At 37.7% G+C, this 22,203-nt stretch overlaps 1 protein-coding gene across 10 annotated transcripts in view; it reads right to left on the bottom strand.

Annotated features, from left to right (window-relative positions):
* Positions 1 to 3,386: 3,386 nt before the first annotated feature.
* Positions 3,387 to 22,203, bottom strand: part of LOC107096961 (transcription factor E2-alpha-like) — a 29,449-nt gene continuing 10,632 nt past the window's right edge. For 2 of the 10 annotated variants that reach the window (XM_015393883.1, XM_015393887.1), the window contains 18 exons: positions 21,143 to 21,219; positions 20,047 to 20,119; positions 19,398 to 19,438; positions 18,593 to 18,716; positions 18,139 to 18,191; positions 15,106 to 15,202; positions 14,640 to 14,776; positions 14,380 to 14,530; positions 13,282 to 13,340; positions 13,085 to 13,163; positions 9,745 to 9,821; positions 9,473 to 9,646; positions 9,243 to 9,348; positions 8,972 to 9,104; positions 7,388 to 7,459; positions 5,768 to 6,006; positions 5,270 to 5,416; positions 3,387 to 4,059 (listed from right to left, as the gene is read on the bottom strand). In XM_015393883.1, coding sequence (XP_015249369.1) covers positions 5,277 to 5,416; positions 5,768 to 6,006; positions 7,388 to 7,459; positions 8,972 to 9,104; positions 9,243 to 9,348; positions 9,473 to 9,646; positions 9,745 to 9,821; positions 13,085 to 13,163; positions 13,282 to 13,340; positions 14,380 to 14,530; positions 14,640 to 14,776; positions 15,106 to 15,202; positions 18,139 to 18,191; positions 18,593 to 18,716; positions 19,398 to 19,438; positions 20,047 to 20,119; positions 21,143 to 21,219 — 1,832 coding nt within the window. In that variant the 3' untranslated portion in view covers positions 3,387 to 4,059; positions 5,270 to 5,276. Of the gene's footprint in view, positions 4,060 to 5,269; positions 5,417 to 5,767; positions 6,007 to 7,217; positions 7,460 to 8,971; positions 9,105 to 9,242; positions 9,349 to 9,472; positions 9,647 to 9,744; positions 9,822 to 13,084; positions 13,164 to 13,281; positions 13,341 to 14,379; positions 14,531 to 14,639; positions 14,777 to 15,105; positions 15,203 to 18,138; positions 18,192 to 18,592; positions 18,717 to 19,397; positions 19,439 to 20,046; positions 20,120 to 21,142; positions 21,220 to 22,203 lie in introns of those variants that run through there. The other 8 variants (XM_015393886.1, XM_015393885.1, XM_015393884.1 and 5 more) reach the window with 8 other exon arrangements.

Here is a 22,203-nt window from a genome sequence, read left to right as displayed (position 1 = left end):
TGATGTGGATCCATGCTAAAGGGATTCAGTTTCCTGACCTTACCGTAAGAGCAGTATTATAACCAAAATTGGAGATAATGAATCTGTTGTTAATCTTTTAATTTTATTGTCTAAATTGTATTTACACAAATACCTTCTTTTAAAATATAAAGTATTTATATCCCAATGAAAAAAATGAAATGAATCTTAGGCAAAGTCTTTAAAATTTGAGAGGGCAATCTTTCTTCTTTGAGTAAATTAAATCTTCTTGATTCTTAAACTAAGCCTAATATTATTATGCCCCTGTATTAGTATTGTTCCTTCTTGTTTTTCTTTAATTTTTGTATATTAAGATGTTTTATACACATTTTTAAGAGATTTTATCTAGTTCTGTGGTGGTACCTGATTGTAATGTATGATTCAATTTTGTTTTCAAGTTTTGAAAAAAAAAAAAAAAAGTTATATAATATATATATATATTTATATATATATGCACACTATTGTTCTACTTTATCACCTCCATCATATTGTGAGTGGCACGATGTCCTATGAAACAACATAATTTTTTGATAATTTCCTATTAGCAAAGAAATAATTATTGCTAATATAGAAATGAACATTATCTCGACCTTCAGATTTATATCCAATTCTTTTAAGTCTTGGTCTCTCCCCATATCCCACTGCTCGTTTCGCTTGTTGTGACAGAGTAGGTTCCAGTGATGCATGTTCAGGGTTTCAGAATAGTTGTCCATATTCCCATCTGGTCCCTTTATAAAGTTTTTACCAGGATAAAACAGGGTCTGTCTATAAAACTCTTTTAGTCCAGACATATAGATAATACTTTGTAACAGAACACAAACAATCCTAGACTGGATTGCTGTCCGTTTTCCTGATTCTGCCTTGACTTTTAAAAATAAGCAGTGATATCCACTTTTTTATTCATCCCTGTAATACTTTCCTAGCAGTTATTTAATTAGGTTTTTATTGTGGGACAGAATAATGCTGGGAGACCTTTTGCTCTTTTCTTGTGACCCAAATCTTGGTACAATTAGATCCCTTATAGCCTCACTGCAGAATCTTAGAATCACACATAATCCACCTGGAAACACTTCATTTCAGCTTTATCAGATTTGGATACAAATTTAACATTATACGCGGTGATTTATTTTTATTTTTTTTTAACTATACACAGTCTTAGTAACATAAAAATCAAACTATGTCAGGACTGTTTGCTTTGCCAGTTTCTTGTTTATAGAGACACTGACACATTTAACACACCAACAGACTAGTTTTTATGAATTAAATATTTACGCAAACAAAACAATTATAAGATAAAATCTTAACATAAATCAAATTAATACGGTCATTAATAATAAAAATGAAACTTTTTAATATTAAGGTTTAAATAACGACAGGAAGAACAAATATTAAAAATGGCACATTTATTGCTACATCACTGTTATATACACAACAGATCTCAATATCTACTTTATATATAAAAAAATAGGAAACTGGAGGCACTTTGAGGACATAGCCTACATAGATAATGTCCCCAAACATGAGAAGACAGAAATCTGTAGCAGGATATCGTTCGCTGAGGACAGACAGGGTCTGTTATACATATCAATTGTACATTTTTTAGACAAGATTACTGCAGAAATATCCACTAACAAAAAAAGAAAATCTCTAAAAGTGGTTTTCCAAATTAAACAAAGTCTGTTTTTTTTTCCTTGGGAAATGTCTGAATCATTGAGGCTTGTCCACTGGGCAGGATAAGAGACATTATGACAAATACTGATCCCTATCAGCATCAGCTTCATGCGACAAAGCTGACAAAGATATCTTACAACTGTACATATGTATTAATTCATGTGCCAGTTCTAAGGGGAAAATCCTAACCAAACAATGTAAAAGAGGAGTTATTTAATGTGTATATCCGGTTACTTGTTAAGTAACATTTCATGACATGTATTGGATACATCATCAAGCGTAATTCATGTGGCAGATGATAATGAAGTGTAGATACATTCTACTGCAAGAAGACACAAGTGATAAAACTCTGAAATAACGTCCTCCACTGGGAAATATTCAGGCACTGGTGGAGTAACCATTATCCAAGCTCCCAAAGTTGGGAAAATGACAAAGGCCACATTTTTCACTCTATATTAATTTTGTTTTTAATCAGAATTAAACAAAATTTTGTTTGTAACCGCCTAGGGAGGTATACAAAGGAAAGAAATAATTTGTTTAAATATAAAAAAAACAAAAACAAAAGGAATTTACACCTGTATCATTACATTTGGTGTGTTAAAACCTAAAAGAAAATAGACCAATATCACAACATGTGACGTTATGGCGGAATAATTTGTCATTGCTAACATTTCCAAGCCCCTGGCACCAAAGAAAACACCTCACTTTGTTGGTGGAATCTAAACTTTGTCGTCTTACATTAAAACAATGTAAACAAAGAGGAAAGCGCATTCCAAACAATACAAACAAAACAACTATGTTACAAGGTAAAAAATAAAATACAAAAACAAAGACATAATATGAATTCTACAACAGGAAGATCCTTATAACAGGCCTCACAATTGTTCAATAAGGGGGGTCAATAAGGACGCTCAACACAGAGCAACCAAAACAAGTCAGTCAATGGCTAAAGAGGAAACTATCTTAAAGGTAGCAGTAACACTCATGATCCCTTTCAATACTTAGTAAATTGTCTACAAGCAAAATGCTATTCATCCCAAGGCAAACTGCTGTTAGACTTAAAATGATTCACCATGTTGTAACAGCAGACTCATGTGGAATATGATGTGTGCAGGATCATGTGTGTGTCGAAGAATGCTTGGGTCTGACAGCTTTCCCCAGAACTGGGCCGAATGGGCTGTTAGTTTGGTTTAAATCAGACCTAAATCAACCTCCCTGTGCGAGTCGTGTGTTTGTCTCTCTTGGCAGCCTTTCTGTTCCAGTTGCATTGCATTGCAGTGACAATAAAAGTTGTATGTGAATTAAAGAGCCAGAGGGGAGTTCACAGTTCTGAACCAAGAACACAAAAGTAACCCAGTCAGTGACAGTCAGCCACTGAAATAAAATCAAGAAAAACTCTGAAAAAAAAACTGCCAATTTCTTCTGATTCACAGGGTAAAGTGCCTTACAAAAAGATTTACACCCCTCTGAACTGCTCTCCATTCTGTCACTTTTAACCCCAAATTTCAGTGTGTTTATCTGGATTTTATTTTGACAGTCATGTAAAGGAGTGCATACGACTCTAAGTGACTGGCGTCGATTTTCAAAGAATTAGATGAGCAAAGCTGGTGGAGAAATTCCCTCCAACATTCAGCTGTAAATAAAGAAAAATGTAATTTAAGAACCAATTTAATTAGTTAGAGCTTTGATTTTTTTTAGTTTTTTTTTGTTTGAAGCACTTATGAAAATCTAACACTTCTTGGTTTGGGGAGTATAACATAAAATCTTCAAAACAAAACACACTGATCTTTGTGGTTGCAATGCTTTAGCGAGGCACAACATCTCCATCTTCTGCAGCCCAGCCATGGGGAGGAGTCAAAACAAACACCACACATAGGGCATGATTAAGGCATGGTTAAACTTTTTTCTTCTTCAATCTTCAGATACAAACCATCCTTCTCAGCTTGTAAAGAATGTAAGACCTCTTTTTTTCTGATGGGAATGCCAATAAATACTTAACAAGAAAAATCCCAACTTCACTCAGAAGAGCAATTGATCCAAAAGTGTTATTTGATCCAAACAGGTTTTGCTCCCAATGTATAAAGCAATTTTTTTTTTTTACAATGTTCTACAAATACACGATCATAAGAGCATTCTTTTAGTCCATTATTCACTGTCTCCGAAAGCAGTGTGTACAGTCCCAAGAACTTTCACGTAAAGGTCGACTAAGGTTTTTATTCTTTTACTTTCTCCTGTGAGCTTCTTTGTTCTCACGGTCAGGAATGTGGCCGCCTGTTTTGTCAGTAATGAGGTGTTTGCGTGATTATCACGCACTGAGATGCACAACAACGGTCGATAAGGCCACATGTTCATAGGGCTGGACAACAGGAACTGGAAGAGAAAAAAAAAATATTTATATTCAAGTGAAAATCACCATTATTAAAATAAAAATATAGGTAATAATTTACACTCTCCCGCAGTGGAATTCAGACTAATTTTTTCTTCTATTTCCTTTTTTGAAGCCTGAATGTTTGACTCAAGTTTAACAATAAAAATGTTCCATAATTTATGATAACACAACACTGAAGTTAGCTTTTAAGCTGATGATGCAGCAAAGTCTAAATCTGCCTTTTTAAAAAAATCTAAACCCACTAAAAATAAAGACGTCTGTTGGACATGTAGATCCTACCTATGGATGGTCGGTTGATGACCTATTATGGATGCCTACAAATTGTATATAAGGTCAATATCTCAATGCCATTTTTTGGACACCATTACGCCGTCCAGTGCAGGTGCAGAAAATTTGCTTTACTTTCTTAACATACCCAGTTCTTAAAAGTACGTCTATATGGCGTCTATACAATGTCACCTTAACATATCTGATGTTTGTAAAGAATAAAACAGTAGATGACTAATTTTTATCAAAGGACTACAGCATGTCTAATTAAGAACTTCTACAGGACCTCTATATTTAGCACAAATATTGCTGCTGCAAACGTCTTAAAAATTAATATATTTCATAATTAAACTAAACATATTTGTTTTTAAGCATTTGTGTCCTTACAGCTGCTCCCATGTTCAGAGGTCATCACAGCAAGTTTTCACTACCTGCTCACAGAATCAAACCCAGCATTACAGGCAAAGATTTAAACCACTTCTCCACAGGGACTACATGCACTCACCAGGGATGTTACTTGCAAATGACTCTTTTAGTTGTCATTTTCATATTTAAATTAATTCAAATACACTACACAAAACACTAGTAAGTATACTAACTACAGTATATTAATGAAACATTACTATCATTATAATTTAGCAACTAAAACTGAGTAATGATATCTATAAAAAAGAAAGACATGTTTCCATTTAATGAGGTTACATTATCACATGCATTAGCTGGGGGTATGTACCTGATGTAAGATGTGATCATGACCCAATCAGAGACACTCTTGCTGAGCAGCATGGCTTCATTCAAATGCCAACTGCTTCCATTCAGTGTTCATTCCTCCCGGGGCTCAGCAGGCTGCATTCAGCAGACTGCTGTCCACTTAAACTTTCAGCTAAGTTAAATTCTGCTTTTTCTATGTTTCTGAAGACATACCTGAGTATCACATATGGCTCACAGGGTTGTGCCCATCCCCTCCTATAGTGGGGTGACCCCCACCCAGCTGCATCTGGTGGTCGAGCGCTGAGACTTTCTCCTCCTCTCTCCTCTTGAGGCAGGCGGCTTTTGGGTTTAAATTACGCTCTTAAAAAAAGATAATCAGAAACAAATGTCATTCAGACCATTTCTAGCTTAAAATACTAAAACAATAAAAGAGAATTTAAAAAAAAACAGTGGAAGAGGGAAAGCAAGACAGAAGGATAGTGTGTGTGTTAAGAAATGCAAGCATTTGGCAGAAAGCAGGGCTATACTTCCTTAATCTTTCTCCTCATCTCCTGTCTTCATGTATTTGCCACAGAACCACAGAGGGAGCGAGAATGAACACAGAGCAGTCAGTGAAGACAGATTTAAACAACCGACCTCCCAGTGTCCATCTTTAGTTAGAGAAATAAAGTAGTCTAAATGGATCAGACCTGCTTGCACCGGCTGACCTACCTCGCACCTGCTTCTCCAGGCTCAGGATGACCTGGACAGCCTGCTGCAGGATGACAAGCTTGGTCTGGGCCTTGTCGCTCTGCAGGTGGACCTGACACATCCTGCCCAGCTCTCTGAAGGCTTCGTTTATGTCGCGAACACGCACTCTCTCCCTAGCATTGTTAGCCAGGCGACGCTCGCGCTCCCTCTGCTCCTTCTCCTCTGCAGTCAGGTTCTCGTCGCTCAAAGAGACAAGGCTGCTGCACGGAGGAGAAGTGGGGGGGAGGTTGGAGGGTCTGGTTAAGAATCCCAAATCACAAACCTTCAGGGATATACCTAAACAATCTAAACGTATATTTTGAATAAAACTTTTCAGCCTCTTCTTTGTAGGCCAAATACTTTGCAAAGATGAGTGTAACTGTTAAATGAGATCTCAGTGGAGAAGGGGCTGCGTTATCGGAGAACGGACGAAGTGATAATAATAATTCATCTAAGAGGCATCTCCTTCCTGCATATTGGTATTCAATTTCAACCGATTTTAGGCAAATATAGAGTCAAGATGAAGTGGTTTCAAATATACATATAGAGAGCATAAAGTTTGGTCATTAGGGTCCAGAATGGAAGTCGGGGGATATGGACACCGTCTCACAAAATGACAGGAGTTATGAGAAAGACAGGAAGCAACGCCCTCTGCCAAATGCCGTACACAGAAAGAGGCACAGAGGTAGAGTTAACAGGAGAGGAAGGCCGATTGGCATCGATGTTAAATACATCAGCAAGCAATGCATTTATCTGAGAGGGAAAAAGGGGTTGTCCCTGTTGCCAGCTGCAAGAGCAAATGAGGGAAGGAAGAGTGCCGACGTAAAGCATTAGAAAGCAGAGTAGCAAAAAGCATGAGAGGTTTAATGTTTGAAAGGCTGGAGCATGCAGAACAAAGAACACAAACATGAAGGGATGTTAATTCACAGCACACAGCTCTGATTTGAGGCAAATAAGTCTAATTTGGAAAAAAACAGGGTTATTTTAATAGACATTTAATTAAAATCACCCAGTTGTTTAATGCAAGCACAATAAAAGCGGTTGTGAAAAAATATTCAATGAATGCATAACAAGCGTTAATTAAGTCCAGTGTTGACAGACAGCAAGCTGTGAGCCAGGCAGCAGACACGTTAAGAGAAGTAACAGATCCGTTTGTGTTATGAGAAAATGGAAACCTTTCAGGGTGAACTGGAGAACGTCTTAAAACTGTGACACAGCTTTATTTTCTAACACTCTATTCTTGCTTATAGACCATTTTAGAACCAAATCAGGAACTATAAAGCAGGAAACCGTTTTAAAATCATTAGCCAACTTCAGTATAAGGTTTGGTTAGGATTTAGAAGCCAGTTATGTAGCCTTGAAGCTGTGTGGGAGTTTTAATTTGGATAGAGGTCTCCCCCTCTGCTTCCTTTCTCTCTGGACACCCACTGACCTCGAACTTGCTGCTCCAGGTTGAGTATGACTGTAACCGCCTGTTGCAGTATGATCAATTTGGTTTGGGGTTTCTCATAGCTGAGGTGGAGCTGACACATGCGGCCCAGCTCCTTAAAAGCCTCATTGATGTCCCGCACACGGAGCCGCTCGCGAGCGTTGTTTGCCAACCTCCGTGCTTTCTCCCGCTCAGCCTTTATCTCCACTGGTAGATCTTCTTCGTCTTCCTCATCATCCAGACTACTGATGAGTCCATAGCAGATAAGGAGGGAAGGAAACAATAATATGGGTATAGCTCATTTGGACAAGAGTCCCATTTGGCACTTAACATCTACAGTTGCAGTCTGGTGTTTAGATCCACTTATGATAGGGACAAATGTCATCACTTTGAACTTTTATGGGTTTTTTGAATCCGTTATCCGTTTTCTGTCCTCCTGAACTTCTATTGTGGGTAAAGTATTATATTTTTCAATGTTTCATTGAATGCTTTTGTATGAGTCTTTTCTGCTGGCTGTGCATGCTCTGTGCGACTCAGTTTTATTTTGCATTTTCCCCCAAAGCGGATGTGTTTTACTTTGTAGCTGCGTCTCTCTTCCTATCAGACCCATGAAATGTAGCTGAATTAAACTAAACTAAAATAGACATGGGGTCTATCTCGGTCGGACATACACAAGGCCCTTTGCACAAATTTGTGTCGGATGTTATCATCCCTATTGACTTTCAATGAGCGCTAAAAGCCATGACCTCTTCCGACACGATTTTCTGTTGGATATGACGCAAAATCGGATTCATTGTTTTCTGCTCTTAAGACTTTACTTCTACACCTGCAAGTATTCTTCCTACTAAATAGTCTAATCTTTATTACAAGTTTTAGTTGAGTTGGAAGTTGTTAGACTTGTTCTAAGACTTCTCTCGTGGTTGGTGCCTTCTTAGGTAGCGGTGATGTAAGGACAGAGACTCTGGAGTTCCAGCACATTCCACTTCATTAAGGTCTGGTGTTTGCTCTGTTGTTTTTAACATTCAAATACCCTTCCTCGAAGGACTGGACTTGGGGTGGGATTGTTAAGACCTGAACACAACTGGAAATTCCAAGAAGTTCTGAGCTTAAATCTAAATTGGTTCTGGTCTGCATGAAAAAATAAAAGCTTTCTGATCTGCTTTACCCTCTGAACTGCTCCATTTCAGATGTTGATAGGTTTTGCCTAAAAGCCAGGTCTATGACACGTAATCTAATGATTTCAATATGATTGATCAGTTTTGCATCAAAGATTGATCAAATTATTTACAGAAAATTACACCAGAAATGTTTTGAATGCTAAAAGCCCTTTAGTTCAGATTCATATGTAAATTAGAGAAAAACTGCAGTAAACTTAATTTGTGAAACAAATCATTGTTTTTTTTTTTTGTTGTGTAATGATTACTCACAAAATAAATTAGGCTTAAAAAAAGAATGCCCAGACTGTTTTTGATATTCATCCCTCACATAAGTGGACATAAACTTATGGCCAGATTTATACCCTAAACAATTTTTAAGGCATTATTATAATAATAAAACTATTCCCAACAATTGTCCTGTTTTGTGTTGTAACACAGAAACTGAATTAGTGAGTAAAATTCCTCAATTTCTCTTAGCATTAAAATTACACCTGAAGAATCTTCAATCATCTAATTAGGTTTGTCTAATTATGCTGCTGTAAATATTCTGATACTATTCAAAATAATGTCAAAAGGACGGTGCAGTTTTGATTTGGACACCTGGTTCGAAGACGAGCTTTCAGATCTTTCCTGTCTTCCTCTGACTTGTCTGTAACAGAACAATTCTCATCATCCTCCTTCTCCTCTCTCTTGATAGTTGTGCCACTGGAACGATTCCCGCTTCCAGTCAGACCTACACACAGAAACAATAAGGCACTGAGCAAATCTTCATATGATGATTTATGGAAATATTTGTCATATATAAGTAAAATAGGCAACTTGAACATTTCTGGTCAAATCTATAGACAGCATTATGGGTATAACATCCCACCTGTAAAAACATCAGAGTGGGAGCCTGAATGAACAGATGAAGGGCCGTGATGCAAAAGTCCTCCACCAGAGGGCAGACCAGCAGAATCCTGAAGGTGGTTGGAAACCTTTAAAGCAATTATTTCTGTTAGTGCCAACTTACAGGCAAAGAAACAGTTCATTTAACTGAATTTAGACCCCACCCCCCAAGTGACTCATGTTTAGCATTTTTAACCCTCCTCAGACTCTAACCAGTTCTTGCAGGCGACTGGCCAGTCCAAGCGCTGCGCTGTTAAAGCCCGGTGTTATCCCCAAACCAGCCGACAGCAGGCTGTGCATTTCAGCAAGTCCCGGTCCTCCCTGTCCGCTGGCATGTCGCTGAAGAACATTGAGGGCTTCATCAAGGTGGTCCTCCACTTTACTCTGCTGCAGAGCAGGAAAAAAAAATAAAACTTATAAGCTGATACAAAATTTAAATGATCACCCTGATTTTTTACATTAAACCTTATTACAAGGTGACTCACAACAGACTGAATTCCAGACTCAAAGTTAGGTGAAGGGGTGGCCTGGCCTGAGGAGCGAGTCCACTGTGAGGCAGAGCCTTGAAAAACAAAAACAAAGAATAAGAACTCATCCAACAATCACATTTTTGGATTGGAATTACATGATGGAAACCTCCCAGTATAAATTATACTTTACTAGCGTAATATGTTGAAGAAACAAGATTGTGTTTTTCTACAGAGGTACAGGATTTCTACACAATCGCAATTCAAATTTTTCCAAATACATTTTCAGAGCACCCAGTCCATTAACCTATAATGTCAGGGTGAATAATTGGCAGGTATTTCTATCATGGTAGGGCTTTACATAAAAAAGAACCAGAAAAACATTCACAGTAGAAAAAAGTAATCACAACAAGAAGAAAAATAAAAAGAACAAAAGGGAATAACCAAAAGGACACAACCAGGGCAGGAAGCATAAATGAAGAAGACAAGGGAAGGAAGGAACAAATAGAAAGAGAAGCAAGAAAGGACCGAAAGAGAAAAGAGAGAGAAAGGAGAAAATAAATTAAAGCATGGAAGGAAAGGGTACGAACAAAGAACGAAGGAAAACGTTGACAGAGGTAGCCAAGGAGGTAGGGAGGAACAAATTAAGGAAGGAATAAAGAGAGATGATGGATAGCGGATGGATGAATGGATGGACGGACGGACGGACGGAAAGACAGACAGACACAATGTTTAAGCAACAGGGCTGGGAATAAGGTCTGGAAACATCAGCAATTTTCTGTATTTCTGGAACATATTTATCTGGAATTACCAGGGCGACGTCCAGAACAGAACGTTTTAGTTAAATACCACGTTTTTCAAGACTGTGTATGAATCTTGAGATGTGCTTATCTGAACACTAAACATACAATTTAATTTCCAGCACAGAAAACAGGAGTAAGTTGGTAAACCTGAAGAAATGTTCAAAAAAATTTGTGAGAGATAAAATGTGCTGCACAAGCTTCTTTAAAAGAGCAAAGAAAGGTTCCAGGCGGCAGTAATGAAAACTGAAAGACGCCAATAAGAGACAACTATGAATCGCCCTCTAAAGTCCCACACTGTGGCGGGCAGCCATCAGCTCAGAACGTACAGACACCACCAGGACCCTGCTACACCCACCTACAGTCTGGAGATGTCTGGTCTCAGAAGCCAGAGAACATTCCTCTGACGGGGAAACAAAGCCAAGCTGACAGTGGGTTCTCTAGTCCAACAAGTCAAGAACTGAAATGCTTGCCTTGAACAGAAGGCTGTTTGATTGACTAAAAGGACAACTCTGAAACAACAATGCAGTGTGGAGGAATGTAATCGCAAAGGCAGATTTGGAGAAACCATTTCCAAATGTGTAAGTGTGCAGATTGAAAACAATCCAAGCAGGGATTACAAACTGTGATTTCAGCCACCAGAAGAACTAAAGGTCTCACTACAGATGGTATGAAGACCATAAAGCTCTTATACCAGGATTACATGCAGAAACTGTCTAAATCTAGGAATGAAGAGCAGCAAACTGTATAAAAATCTGCATCCATAAAAATTAAAAAACTATGCAAGGAAACTACAAATATTTCAAACAGTTGTCATTTATTATTATCAATATTATATTAGGTAAGTGATTGTGTTTTCTAATCATGGTACATTTTAAAATTTAAAAAACCCACTTTAATTCACATTTCACTTATGTAAATAATAATAATAAAAAAAACTGTATTTGTAATATGTCTTAGTAATGTTTAGGCCATAGAACTATTCTTTTTCCTAATTAGCCTCACATATTTCATCCCTCTGTTTTCCCTGGTCTTGTGACAGAACTTCACACACCAAGTGTGTCATTAATGCCTGCATTGACTGCAGAGACAAAGAGGGAAGTGACCCCACCTTGTTTTTTACTTTTACTGTATTTTCCCTTCCTCTCTCATAAGCTATATCAGGACAGGGAGTTTACTTGCTAGTGTACCACATCTATAAAGTGAAAGTTGTACCTTGGATGGAGTAGTAAAACAAAACCCAAGTAAGATACTGCTGTTCCGCTTTTAAGGTTAGGGGGCTTTCTGTTTTGTTTTGTTTTTTTTTAGAATTAATTAGAATCACATATTTTGACTTAAGTTGAAATTGAATGCTAGTTTGAAAATTAAAGTAAGATTTATGACACTTTAACATAACTGTAGCTTTTATATCCTGATTTCATCTATTCATGATAATCTCATCGTTTTTTTTAGTCTTCATCAATCTCTGCAAAGTGGATCTTTGTTTTATTCTACATCAATAGAGAAAATAAACATGTTTCAAAATAAATGTGCATTTGACAGAGGTATTAAATTAAAATTGAATATAATAATTTTTCAGATCCTATACTTGGGTTTTTTTTCTTTACTCTGGCGTGGGTCATGGTGATGTTTATACAAGCTTTTAATAGTAATGGAATACATAGGCCGTTTCTCAGATCACAAAAACGCGAGTACGGACTCGTGTCCTCGCCAAGTATGTTCTTAAAAAGAACACAGCAAAGTCTGGACTCAGGGAGAACTAGAGCACGCAGCATAAATATAGGTCAATTGGAACAGAAGCCTACTTGTGACGTCACCACATGCTCGGCTGGTCTGGAGCTGCATTTCACCTTTTGTTATTAATAAATAATAATGAATTCCAACTTTTTCATTTAGTGGGGGAATAATAAGTAACGCAGTCAGATAAACACAAATCAAAAAAAGATTTTGCCAAATAAAACAAAAAAACAAATCGCCATCAGAGCCAGCGGTACTTAACACACGGCTATGAGGAGAGTGGGCTGCTGCAGAATGGCAAAGGTTAGCGCTAGGTGGCGGTTAGACATGGAGGTCCACTGGTTGACACAGTCCTCTCAACATCAGAACTTTTTTTAAATTACGCATTAAATCAGTAAATAGGCCATATAGTGAAGCTTAAAAGTATAATGTTCTCACCTCAAAGGATCTTAAAACGTATTTTTATAGAACAACTGCAACAGAAAAGAGAACTTTTAACTTGATACTCTAAGCGCTCCTCCTCTAGAAGCTGCTGCTGCCGCGGTGCATGCCGGAGAAGCTCTCGAAAACAGACAAGTCTGCTCTGATGCATACTCGGTAAAGAAGGAGGGGCGAGAACAACATCCAGGGACTGTCCGTTCTCAGTCCTGTGTTGTTGTGAATTGGAACAGTACTAGGGCTGAGGCTGATGATGTTTCACAAGTACACGAGCACATGAGAACGCACCAGTACAAACATTGAGAAAAGGCCAGAATAATGTATTTTCAGTCACCTTTAAACCCAATGGATAGAGCTTTTTCACAGAAATGTTTTCGACTCACCTGATAAAGCTTGGGGTGAGCGAGAGGGAGTGGATGGCGATGGAGGGAAAGCGTTACTGTTAGGGTCTGAAGGATAAACCTGAACAAATAAATTATTATTATTATTTACTTCTAATTTTACTGCCTCAGAGAATAACTTCACTCTCAAGGAAGTAATAGGATTACTTGATAACAAATTAGCCTCTATAACCACTTACAGATGCCAGGGCTTTTCCAATCTCATCACCAGAACTTCCAGGTACAGCCCCTCGATTTGCTGAATGAAAAAAAAAACAGCTTTTAGTTGAAAACATTCATTTTACTATGCCTTGCAAAAGTATTAAAACCTCTTAAACGTGTGATCATAGTGTAATTACAGACTTCAATGTATTTTGTGAGGATTATATGTGGCAATATGAAGATACTGCATAACTGTGAAGTGAAAAAATACACAGTTTCCTTTTCTCTTTTTTTTTTTTGTTTGTTTGTTTTTAAACAAATGGAACTATGTTAGTTGAACCCCTGAGTTTATAAAACACCTACATTTTCCCCCAATTTTCTTTGCATAAAAGTCCAAGCTCTGTTAGCTGGGATGGGGAGCACCTGTGAACATAATTTTCAAGTACTGCCAAAGATACTTTATAGGAGAATCCAAACTTTGACTAGGTCATTCTAACATATGAATATACTTTGGTTTAAACTAGTGCTTCACGATTAATCTAATCACAATCGCGATGTCATGCTTTGCAATTATGTAATTGCATAAAAGACTGTGAATTGCGATTTTGTATGAAGAGCCAAACTGGAAAAAATCTGGACGAAACAAGTTAGACTGATCATAGTTAAAAGCCCCGTATGGCTTTTGAAAACTGAGCGAGTCTGCCTTAGAGTGCGTGACAAAGTCAGTGCGGTGACATCCCACAGCATTATTCTGCCACCATGTTTCACCGCAAAGCGTGGTGGTACTATTCTCTGGTAAGAGTATCAGTATGAATTTATATGGGGATTTAAAAGTTATGGTTTCAAAACCACCAAAATTTTCTGTCAGGTCATCATTTAAATGAGAGAGAGAGGTGTAGAGTAAAGCACTGCTGCTGGTTCACCAAAGTAATTTGCAAACACTAAGCATACCATTAGCATTTTCACACTTCATAGTTATGCACCAACTTGTGAGAGTCAATCACACATAATCCTTATTAAGTACATAGAAGATTGCACTTCTCATGATATAAAAATATGAAAAAGGTTAGGGAGTATAAAATCTTAATTTAGGGCAGCAGTAGCTATGTAAATATATCTTAAACATTTTGATTTACCCAAAATAGTTTCAGTGCCAGCGATAGGGGGTGTATGGTTGGGAACTCCGAAGCTGCTAGAGCCTGTGTGGAAGCTGGCAGGATGAGCTCCATTCACCTCACTGCCGTGTAGGGGGTAGTTTTGCGGGGAGAGGGGAAGGGGATGCCGTTTCTGAAAAGAGCAGATCCAACATAGTTTAAAATATATATATGAAATACTTCATTACAAATATAAGATTTGAAACATTTTAGAAAAAAAATAAAAATAAAAAATAGCTCACCATTCTGTCTTGAGGGTTGATTGCAGTGAATGGACCATGCTGGCCCAGATGGGGGGAGTTTCCTAACACCGCAGAATAACCAGGCTGAATCATCGACCCAGCAGAGCCCCAAGGATCAGAGGGCGGGTGGAGGCCTTCTGTCAGGGGGGCATTCAGCAGAGAAAGGGAAAAAAAATAAGGGAAAGCAATAACCATCCACAGGAGAGAAGACAATGAAGACCACATATGAGACATGTCACATTAGCCCGACGACTTTATTCAGCTGTGGTTTAACATATAATTCCAGTGTCCTGCTGCAACTACAGCACCTACAGTTCATCTGTACACACTCTACCTAAAACTGGATGATTTTCCCAGCTGCTTCAAAGGAAAATTCCAGGAAATTGTTGACTTTGCCAGACTAAACTTTTCATCTAAACACAAAGAACATGTAGAGACTCCAGAGGAAAATATTGTTTCAGCTGACCTTGCCCGTAGAAAGATGGGTAGACATTTCCTGCTTTGGAGGCTGGGAAGCAAGAAGTGTCCCGATTGAAATCATCTCCAGTGGGTGTTGGATAAACCTGGAAAAAAAGTGAAACATGAAGAAATGACAGACCAGGATCTGAGAGAACAACAAAAGTGGACCACCCCTTAGCTCAAACCAAAAGTTTACATACACCCATTAAAAAACAATCACCACTTTATCTTCAAACTTATATTAAATCAGACAATTCTAGATCATTCAGATTGGCCCAACGATTTTTCAAATTGTTTTTTCCAGAATTATGAGAAAATGTTTCTGATTTCTAAAAGTCCAGTAGTTTGCCTGCATTTCCAAAGTGTGTTTATAGATCATGAAGAATTACCTTTACACTGCATGACTACACAAGCTTCTAGCCATATTTTAAGATATTTCCTCCCGACAGAATTGGTGTAAAGTAGGCCTGCTTTACTGAGTTATACATTTGCAGACCTGTCCATATATATTATATATATCAGGCTTGGGTTTAGAGTCTGAAAAGATAATGACTTTGTTTTAATTAAAACAGTTTTTCATCCGCACCACTACTGACCTCAGCCTTTTTTTTTAAAAAAAAGCTTAAAACCCACTTTTTTAAATTAGCATTTAATTCTGACTAGGATAATACTGTCTCTTAGATGTCCTCTTTCTGTGTGCTCCTTTCTATGCACCTCTGGAAGGCTTTTAATGTCCTGCAGCACTGCACCAATACAGCACTTTTAATTGTACCTGTATGTTTTATATGTGTTATGTATTGTTTTATGGCTTTGTTGTAAAGCACTTTGTGTACCATTTGGCTATTGTAAAGGGCTATACAAGTAAATTTGATTTAGATTTTTTTTTTATCTATTGTGCTTCAATGCTCTATTCATTCATAGCTTTCCATTTAGACTTTCAGTGGCCCACATTTTGTTTTGCTTCAGCCGGATGTCGTGTATTGTTGAGTTTTTGAATTCACAGATCTCAGGACAATTCTTCCTGCTTTCGAGGAAGTATCTCTAGAGATCTTACCTCAATATTTCCACATAATGTTTTTATGCACCAGTCCCTCCTGCTAAAAAACACAGCATGATGCTGCGACCAATGGACTTGCTGGGATGGTTTCATTAGACTTCCATGCTTCCCTTTGTTTTCTTTCAAAAAATATATATGTGGTCTACATCATCAAAATTTTCCGGTTTAGTTTAAACAGACCAAAAATCGAAGCATTTATAAACTGTGATTTGTCTTTTTATGTTGCTTTTAGAGTAAGGGCTTCTAATTGGATAAGAATAGGTACAGTGTGATTTTATAGGGGGACTGTTGGCCTAGTGGTTAGAGCAGTGCACTTGTGCTCTGAGAAGGTGGCAAGTAGCCGATTCGATCCCCACAGCCTGCACTCTGGGTCTCTGAGCAAGACCCTTAACCCCACACTTCTCCCCGGGCGCCACACAACAACAGCTCTCCCCTCCCCAAGGGAATGGGTTAAATGCAGAGAGTTAATTTCTCCATTGTGAGATCAATGATGTTCAGTTTATATTTCTTTATATTTTGACAGTTGGTAATGAAACTCAGCTTCAGTCAGCATCTTTATGCTTTTGCTCTGGGGTTGGTTCAAATATTTTTTTGACCAAAAAAAAAAAATAATAATCTAGGGAACAAAGAACTTGTCTCCTCCTTTCTGATACAACCTTGATGTCACACAAGCAGTCTTGATTTCCGGGGTGAAACTTATTTTATTTAATTGATTTAAACTAAACAATGACAACCTTTTAAAAACAATATCACAATCTGGGCTTTTCCGATTGCTGAAAGGCAGAGTAATCTGACTCTTATGAAAACTTCTTCCTTTTAAGAAAGTCAAAAAGAAAGGAAACAATCTCTTGTTTATAACTCAGATGGGAATAAATGTTTTCTATTATTATAAACAAAAAATACACTATCTTTGAAGAGTTTATGTAAAAGTTATTGCTTTAAACCTTTAATAAACCATGTGTAGCTTAGCTGGAGTTGCAAAAATGACCAACATAAAAGCTAAAATCCCTCCTCAGCTAATATGCATTTTACTCATCTGGTTTGGAAATGTATCTAAAGACAAATTTCTTTAGATGGATCAGAGTTTTAAATGTATTGGCTGTTATAAGCTCACATCTACCGTCTCATTTATATTTGATCATGCTAGGCTTTTAAAAACTAGCATGTAACTCACCACCTTCATAAAGTTTTAACCAATCAAAAATAATCTGCATATTGAAATGGAAATAAAGGAGCCACTGTTTTTTTAGCACCTCTCTATCAATGGAAGCTCTGTCAAATCATGAAATGAAGTATGCCCGTAAAACTCTGATCAGAGCGAAGTGAAGTTTTCTTCTGTGATTTGATTAAACAGAGAAAATAAAATAAGAGGAAAAGAGAAGGAAAAGGAGAAGAGGGAAGGGAGAGATGCACTCCTAATTACTGAACCATCTGCCGAATCCTGGACGGCAGCCAACTCTGCTGGCAGCTGGGATAGAGGAATGGGGGAGGGAGTGGGGGAAAGGGGAGGGCTGTTGTTTATGGCTGTGGAAGAGGGGAGAGAGAGCAAGGCTGTGTGAGGTTGGGGGGAGCAGAGAAAAAATAAATGAGGAAATAGGGTGTCCATGGAGGGAAACAGGGAGGAAGGAAAAAAAGATAGGGGAACAAGAACCATCAACCCCCTCAAGTATGAATTCTCCTCCGTGATTCGAGGAGTATACTTGGCAGAAACCAAGAACTGTAGCCACAAAGCCAATGGTACAAAAATACAACATACTATATATATATATGCTGCAAAAGAGTGACTGGGTAAATAAGTGGCTAGTCCCACTGTTGCTTTTGGACTTTGCTGCAGCAGATGCACAGCTGTACAATCTGAAAGGTCTGCACTGCTCCTATCATAGCTCATTCATCAAAATGAATGCCAGAAAATTGCTATTTGTATGACTGTTAAAGACTAAGGTGTAACATAAAGCTGAATATTTTCTTGAAGCTTTTACTTACTGAGGAAGGAAGGCCAAGTGGCAACTTTCGTATCTTTTTGGGCTGCGGTTCTGCTGGGAAAGATTCAAAAGGGAAACCTTGTAAGTCTGCTTATAAACAGTCAAGAAACATCGCTAAATCTACTGATAAAATAACTACACATTATAAAATAGAAGTTTTCATTTATATCTCTTTCTTCCTTTCCAAGCTATTAGCCTTTATGTTGCCTCATAACTACCTGATCAGAAAAGTAACCAGCAAAAGTTTTACAGCTCTTTAAACTTAGAAGTAATTAAAGCTGAATTTCCTTCCTTAAAAGAAATAAACACCAAACTGCTTAAAAAATTAGGTAAAAGGTAAATATATAGATCACTTTGCAAAACAAAATCTGTGAAAACAAATGAGTGTCTAATGACTGTTATATCCCTAAAAGACTATTAAAAAATGTTGTTGTTTTTTTTTCTTGTAATCTTACCAGTGAGGTCCTGTGATGCTCTCCTCTTCTCATAGGATGAATACAGCTGGGAATTGGACTTGGTAGCAGGAGGAGAAAGGCTATCAGGACTGGGAAGGGGTAACTCACTTGGCATAAAACCGGGCTACAGACAGTTTACAGAGAAAAAAAAAAGGAAACAGCATAAGAAAATGTCTACATAAAGAAAAACTTGATGTTTTCTTGGATACAATTTTGGCTTAAAAAAGCTGTTTGTTGTAATAAACTAGGGTTTGTGTTTTGCTGACCTGGTGAGCTAGATTTACCACCATTAGAGTAGATCTAGGGTTCAGGTTTAAAAAAAGGAGCACACAACACATTAGGTATGAACTGCGAGGAAATTCTAAGTATGGTTCTACAACTGCGATAAGGATGAAAAAGGTATAATTAATCAGATTCACTGGACTAATGGTGTGCAGCACTACGGTGGACTCATCCTAACAATTCTGCATTTATGCTGTTATGCTCACATGATTTAGAGCAGTTAATACATTTGTGACTTTTATTATTGTGAATCTGAATAGTTCTAAATATTTGCCCACAGCTGGGAAGTCAATGCTATGTTAACACCTGCGTTGCGTTATGTGATTCTACAATTTTTTGCTGAAGTTTAAGAAGTTCTTTACAACTTGACTGGAAATCCGCTAAAAATAAATCTTTAAAAGACGCTCTGAACACATTTTCTGAAAAAGGGCTTTAAGTTTAATATATGTATTTATTTGTTTGCATGTTTGTGTTGCCCAGTGACAAAATGTAAACCTCATAAAAGAAAATTAAACCAATTTACCTGCGTCCCAAATGATGAATAAGAGCTTCGCTGAGCCTTCCCTGTGAAATAAAAACCAAAACATTTACATGCGAGGATTGTAAAAATGCAGCTTTGATGGATCTGTTAAATGACACAACCAACTTTTCATCCCGTTTGCTTCACAAACATATATGCTGTGTTATTTATGGCTCTGAACAGCAAAAATTAAAACAAATGGAATCATCACAAATGTGTCTGGGGCAATTGTAGTCAACCTCTGGCCCCTCAACTGACAGTTAAACAGAGAGGAGCTTTAGTCCACTGTTATCCCCAGGGAGAGCCCTGTTTGTGCATGGGTGCCCTTTACACCCCCACCCCTCCCTTACTGAAAAAACACACACACAAACAAGCCCCTCCTCCACATCCTCCCCGTACACCCTTCATCCTGAAATATGCGCTACCCTAAACTGCTACATGAGTGTTGGACTTGTGAATGGCTGCCCTCTAAAACAAACTGCTCCTTGTTCTGTTCAGTCACACTGTCCATTGATGCAGAAGTCTTTGCTACAGTTAAACACGTTCTTCCATTACTTAGTCCGACTCTGACAGAGATTTAACCAGTTAGCTTTCATTTGCAAAAATGGACGAATGATTTGAAAGTGGTGATGGTCCATTTAAATCTTCTTACCAGTGATCCCTGATCCAAATACTGGGGTAGAGGCCAGGCTTTCTCTCTCACTGTACAAACCCTCCTCATAAACCTAATGGAAAGAAATAGAATCAAAGATATCAGTGAGGTTAAAAAGGCCTCAAATCTCTTTTTTCTTATCTACAAATGCATATAAACACATATATTAATACATCTTACATTTTATGTTAGTATAAGAATAGGATTTGATTCTGGATGGATCTATTATTTATTAGCCAATACAGAAGTCTCCTTATCACTGAAGTCCGACTCACAGATTTAGATTATTGACAGATATTTTGACTATGAGACTTAAGAGACAAAAACAAATATGCTGAAGGTTGTCTGACAGAAAAAGTAATAACATTAGTATTCGTATCTAAGCATTGAAGCATGTTTTTCTATTGTTTATCTGACTTTTACTAAACTAAGATTGAAGCATATGCTGGTCACTTATACAGACAGACTGGACATGAAAAAAGTTTTTAGTTTTTTTTACACTATGCAAAGTAGAAAAAAATATTTTCACAATTTGACCTAATCAAATACAGAAAATAGGCTGATCCTAATCTCTGGTTAGCGGATCGGTTTCTTTTTCAGAGCACAAGTGAGGTGAAATGGAGAACAAATTATAAGGCTTGCATTAAACAACTGCCAAAAAGAGCAATGGAGTGGACATGGCAGTGATGTCACTACAGCTTCTGCCATGCTGCTTCCCTCAGAGGTTTTTGGGTGGTAAGCCCAATAACTCATTATCAAACAGCACACAGATTTCTATACATCCATCAAAATAAAACGATGAGATCCTTTCATTTTTATTTCATGTACCAGAAAATAAAAAAAATACTCTTGATTTTTATAAAGCTTCATTATCATATTGCCAAATCATATGGGTTACAACTTAAACTCTGATATAAGGAAGCCAGGTATCTAACAGTATTAAAAGTTGTAATGTTAAAGTCTACGACACTTTATTAATTTACACTTTGTGTGGTGAAGCGGTATAAGGTGGTAAATCATGCTTACTATGAAGAATAATACATCTGCACTCTGCGCTATGTCTGAGTCTAATGAATAGGGCTATAATAATTCGTACCCTTCCTTGGTTGAAAGATGGGCTAGTCTGTTCCCCTGGTCCCCAAGGACTGGTGGACCCTCTCCTGTCATCTATACCTGCAGGAGAAAAACTTTGTCAGGTAAACAGTAAAAAAACAAAACAAAAAAATGTGATCACAGATTTATGTTCTTGTATTGCAACAGATGTGTCACTAGAAAAAGCGATGAATTGCTTTGATAGCAGTTTTTCCGGCTCCTTTAAGTAACCTCAATTGAAAAGCTTCACTTCAAAGCTCACAGAGAGACAGCACAGTGACAGTGCTGTCACATAGTCTGGATATGAGCTGTAGGAAGTTTGAATAATTAACACCCAGTGCAAAGCTTCCAGAATTATCCACGACATTCCTCGGTCTCCTACTACACTCCTTTACATTTACCATGGCAACAGTCATTCATAACCCATTTATTGTCACGCATAAGGCCCACACCTTCGTCTTAACGCAGGCTCTATGTCTCAAAACTCACATGGCCCCCATGTGTTAGCGCTGGTCGAAGCAGCTTTCAGAAAGGTGGCGCGTGTTGGAAGAAAGAGATGTTAAGGATTTGTGAAGCAGAAATTTCTGCCCATCCCCTTGCTCTCACTCTCCTCATACTGCAACACAGCATCTCTAGGGGAAATCTGAAGCTTAATTGCACTCAGATTTGCATAATTGTGCATATTAATGAGGCTTAGCCCTATGAATATTCATATTTTTTGTTTTGTTGTCTAATTAAAAAGCTAAGCGGAGGGGAGGGGAGAGGGGGTGCTAGAATCCTGACAGCATCAGCAGTAGAACAAAAATAATGGCTCCGTATAGAGCCAAAAGCAGCTATACTGCAGTGACAAGTGTGATCTACACGACACCAGCGGAGTAAGAGATGAAGAAGGAGTTTTCATTTCCCCTCTCTATGTCTGTCTACCAGGCTGACTGTCAATCAAAAAAAATAAAACACACATTCAACTTTCCTCCTACTGATTTCTGTCACCTTCAAACACAATAAAAGGCTTAAGTCTATTAAAATATTTGGAAATTTTACCTCTAATTCCACGTTTTCACTCAG

Source organism: Cyprinodon variegatus, unplaced genomic scaffold, assembly GCF_000732505.1.
Source record: "Cyprinodon variegatus isolate N-32 unplaced genomic scaffold, C_variegatus-1.0 Scaffold661, whole genome shotgun sequence".
In the NCBI taxonomy this organism is placed as follows: domain Eukaryota; kingdom Metazoa; phylum Chordata; class Actinopteri; order Cyprinodontiformes; family Cyprinodontidae; genus Cyprinodon; species Cyprinodon variegatus.
This window is presented reverse-complemented; position numbering and strand designations above follow the sequence as displayed.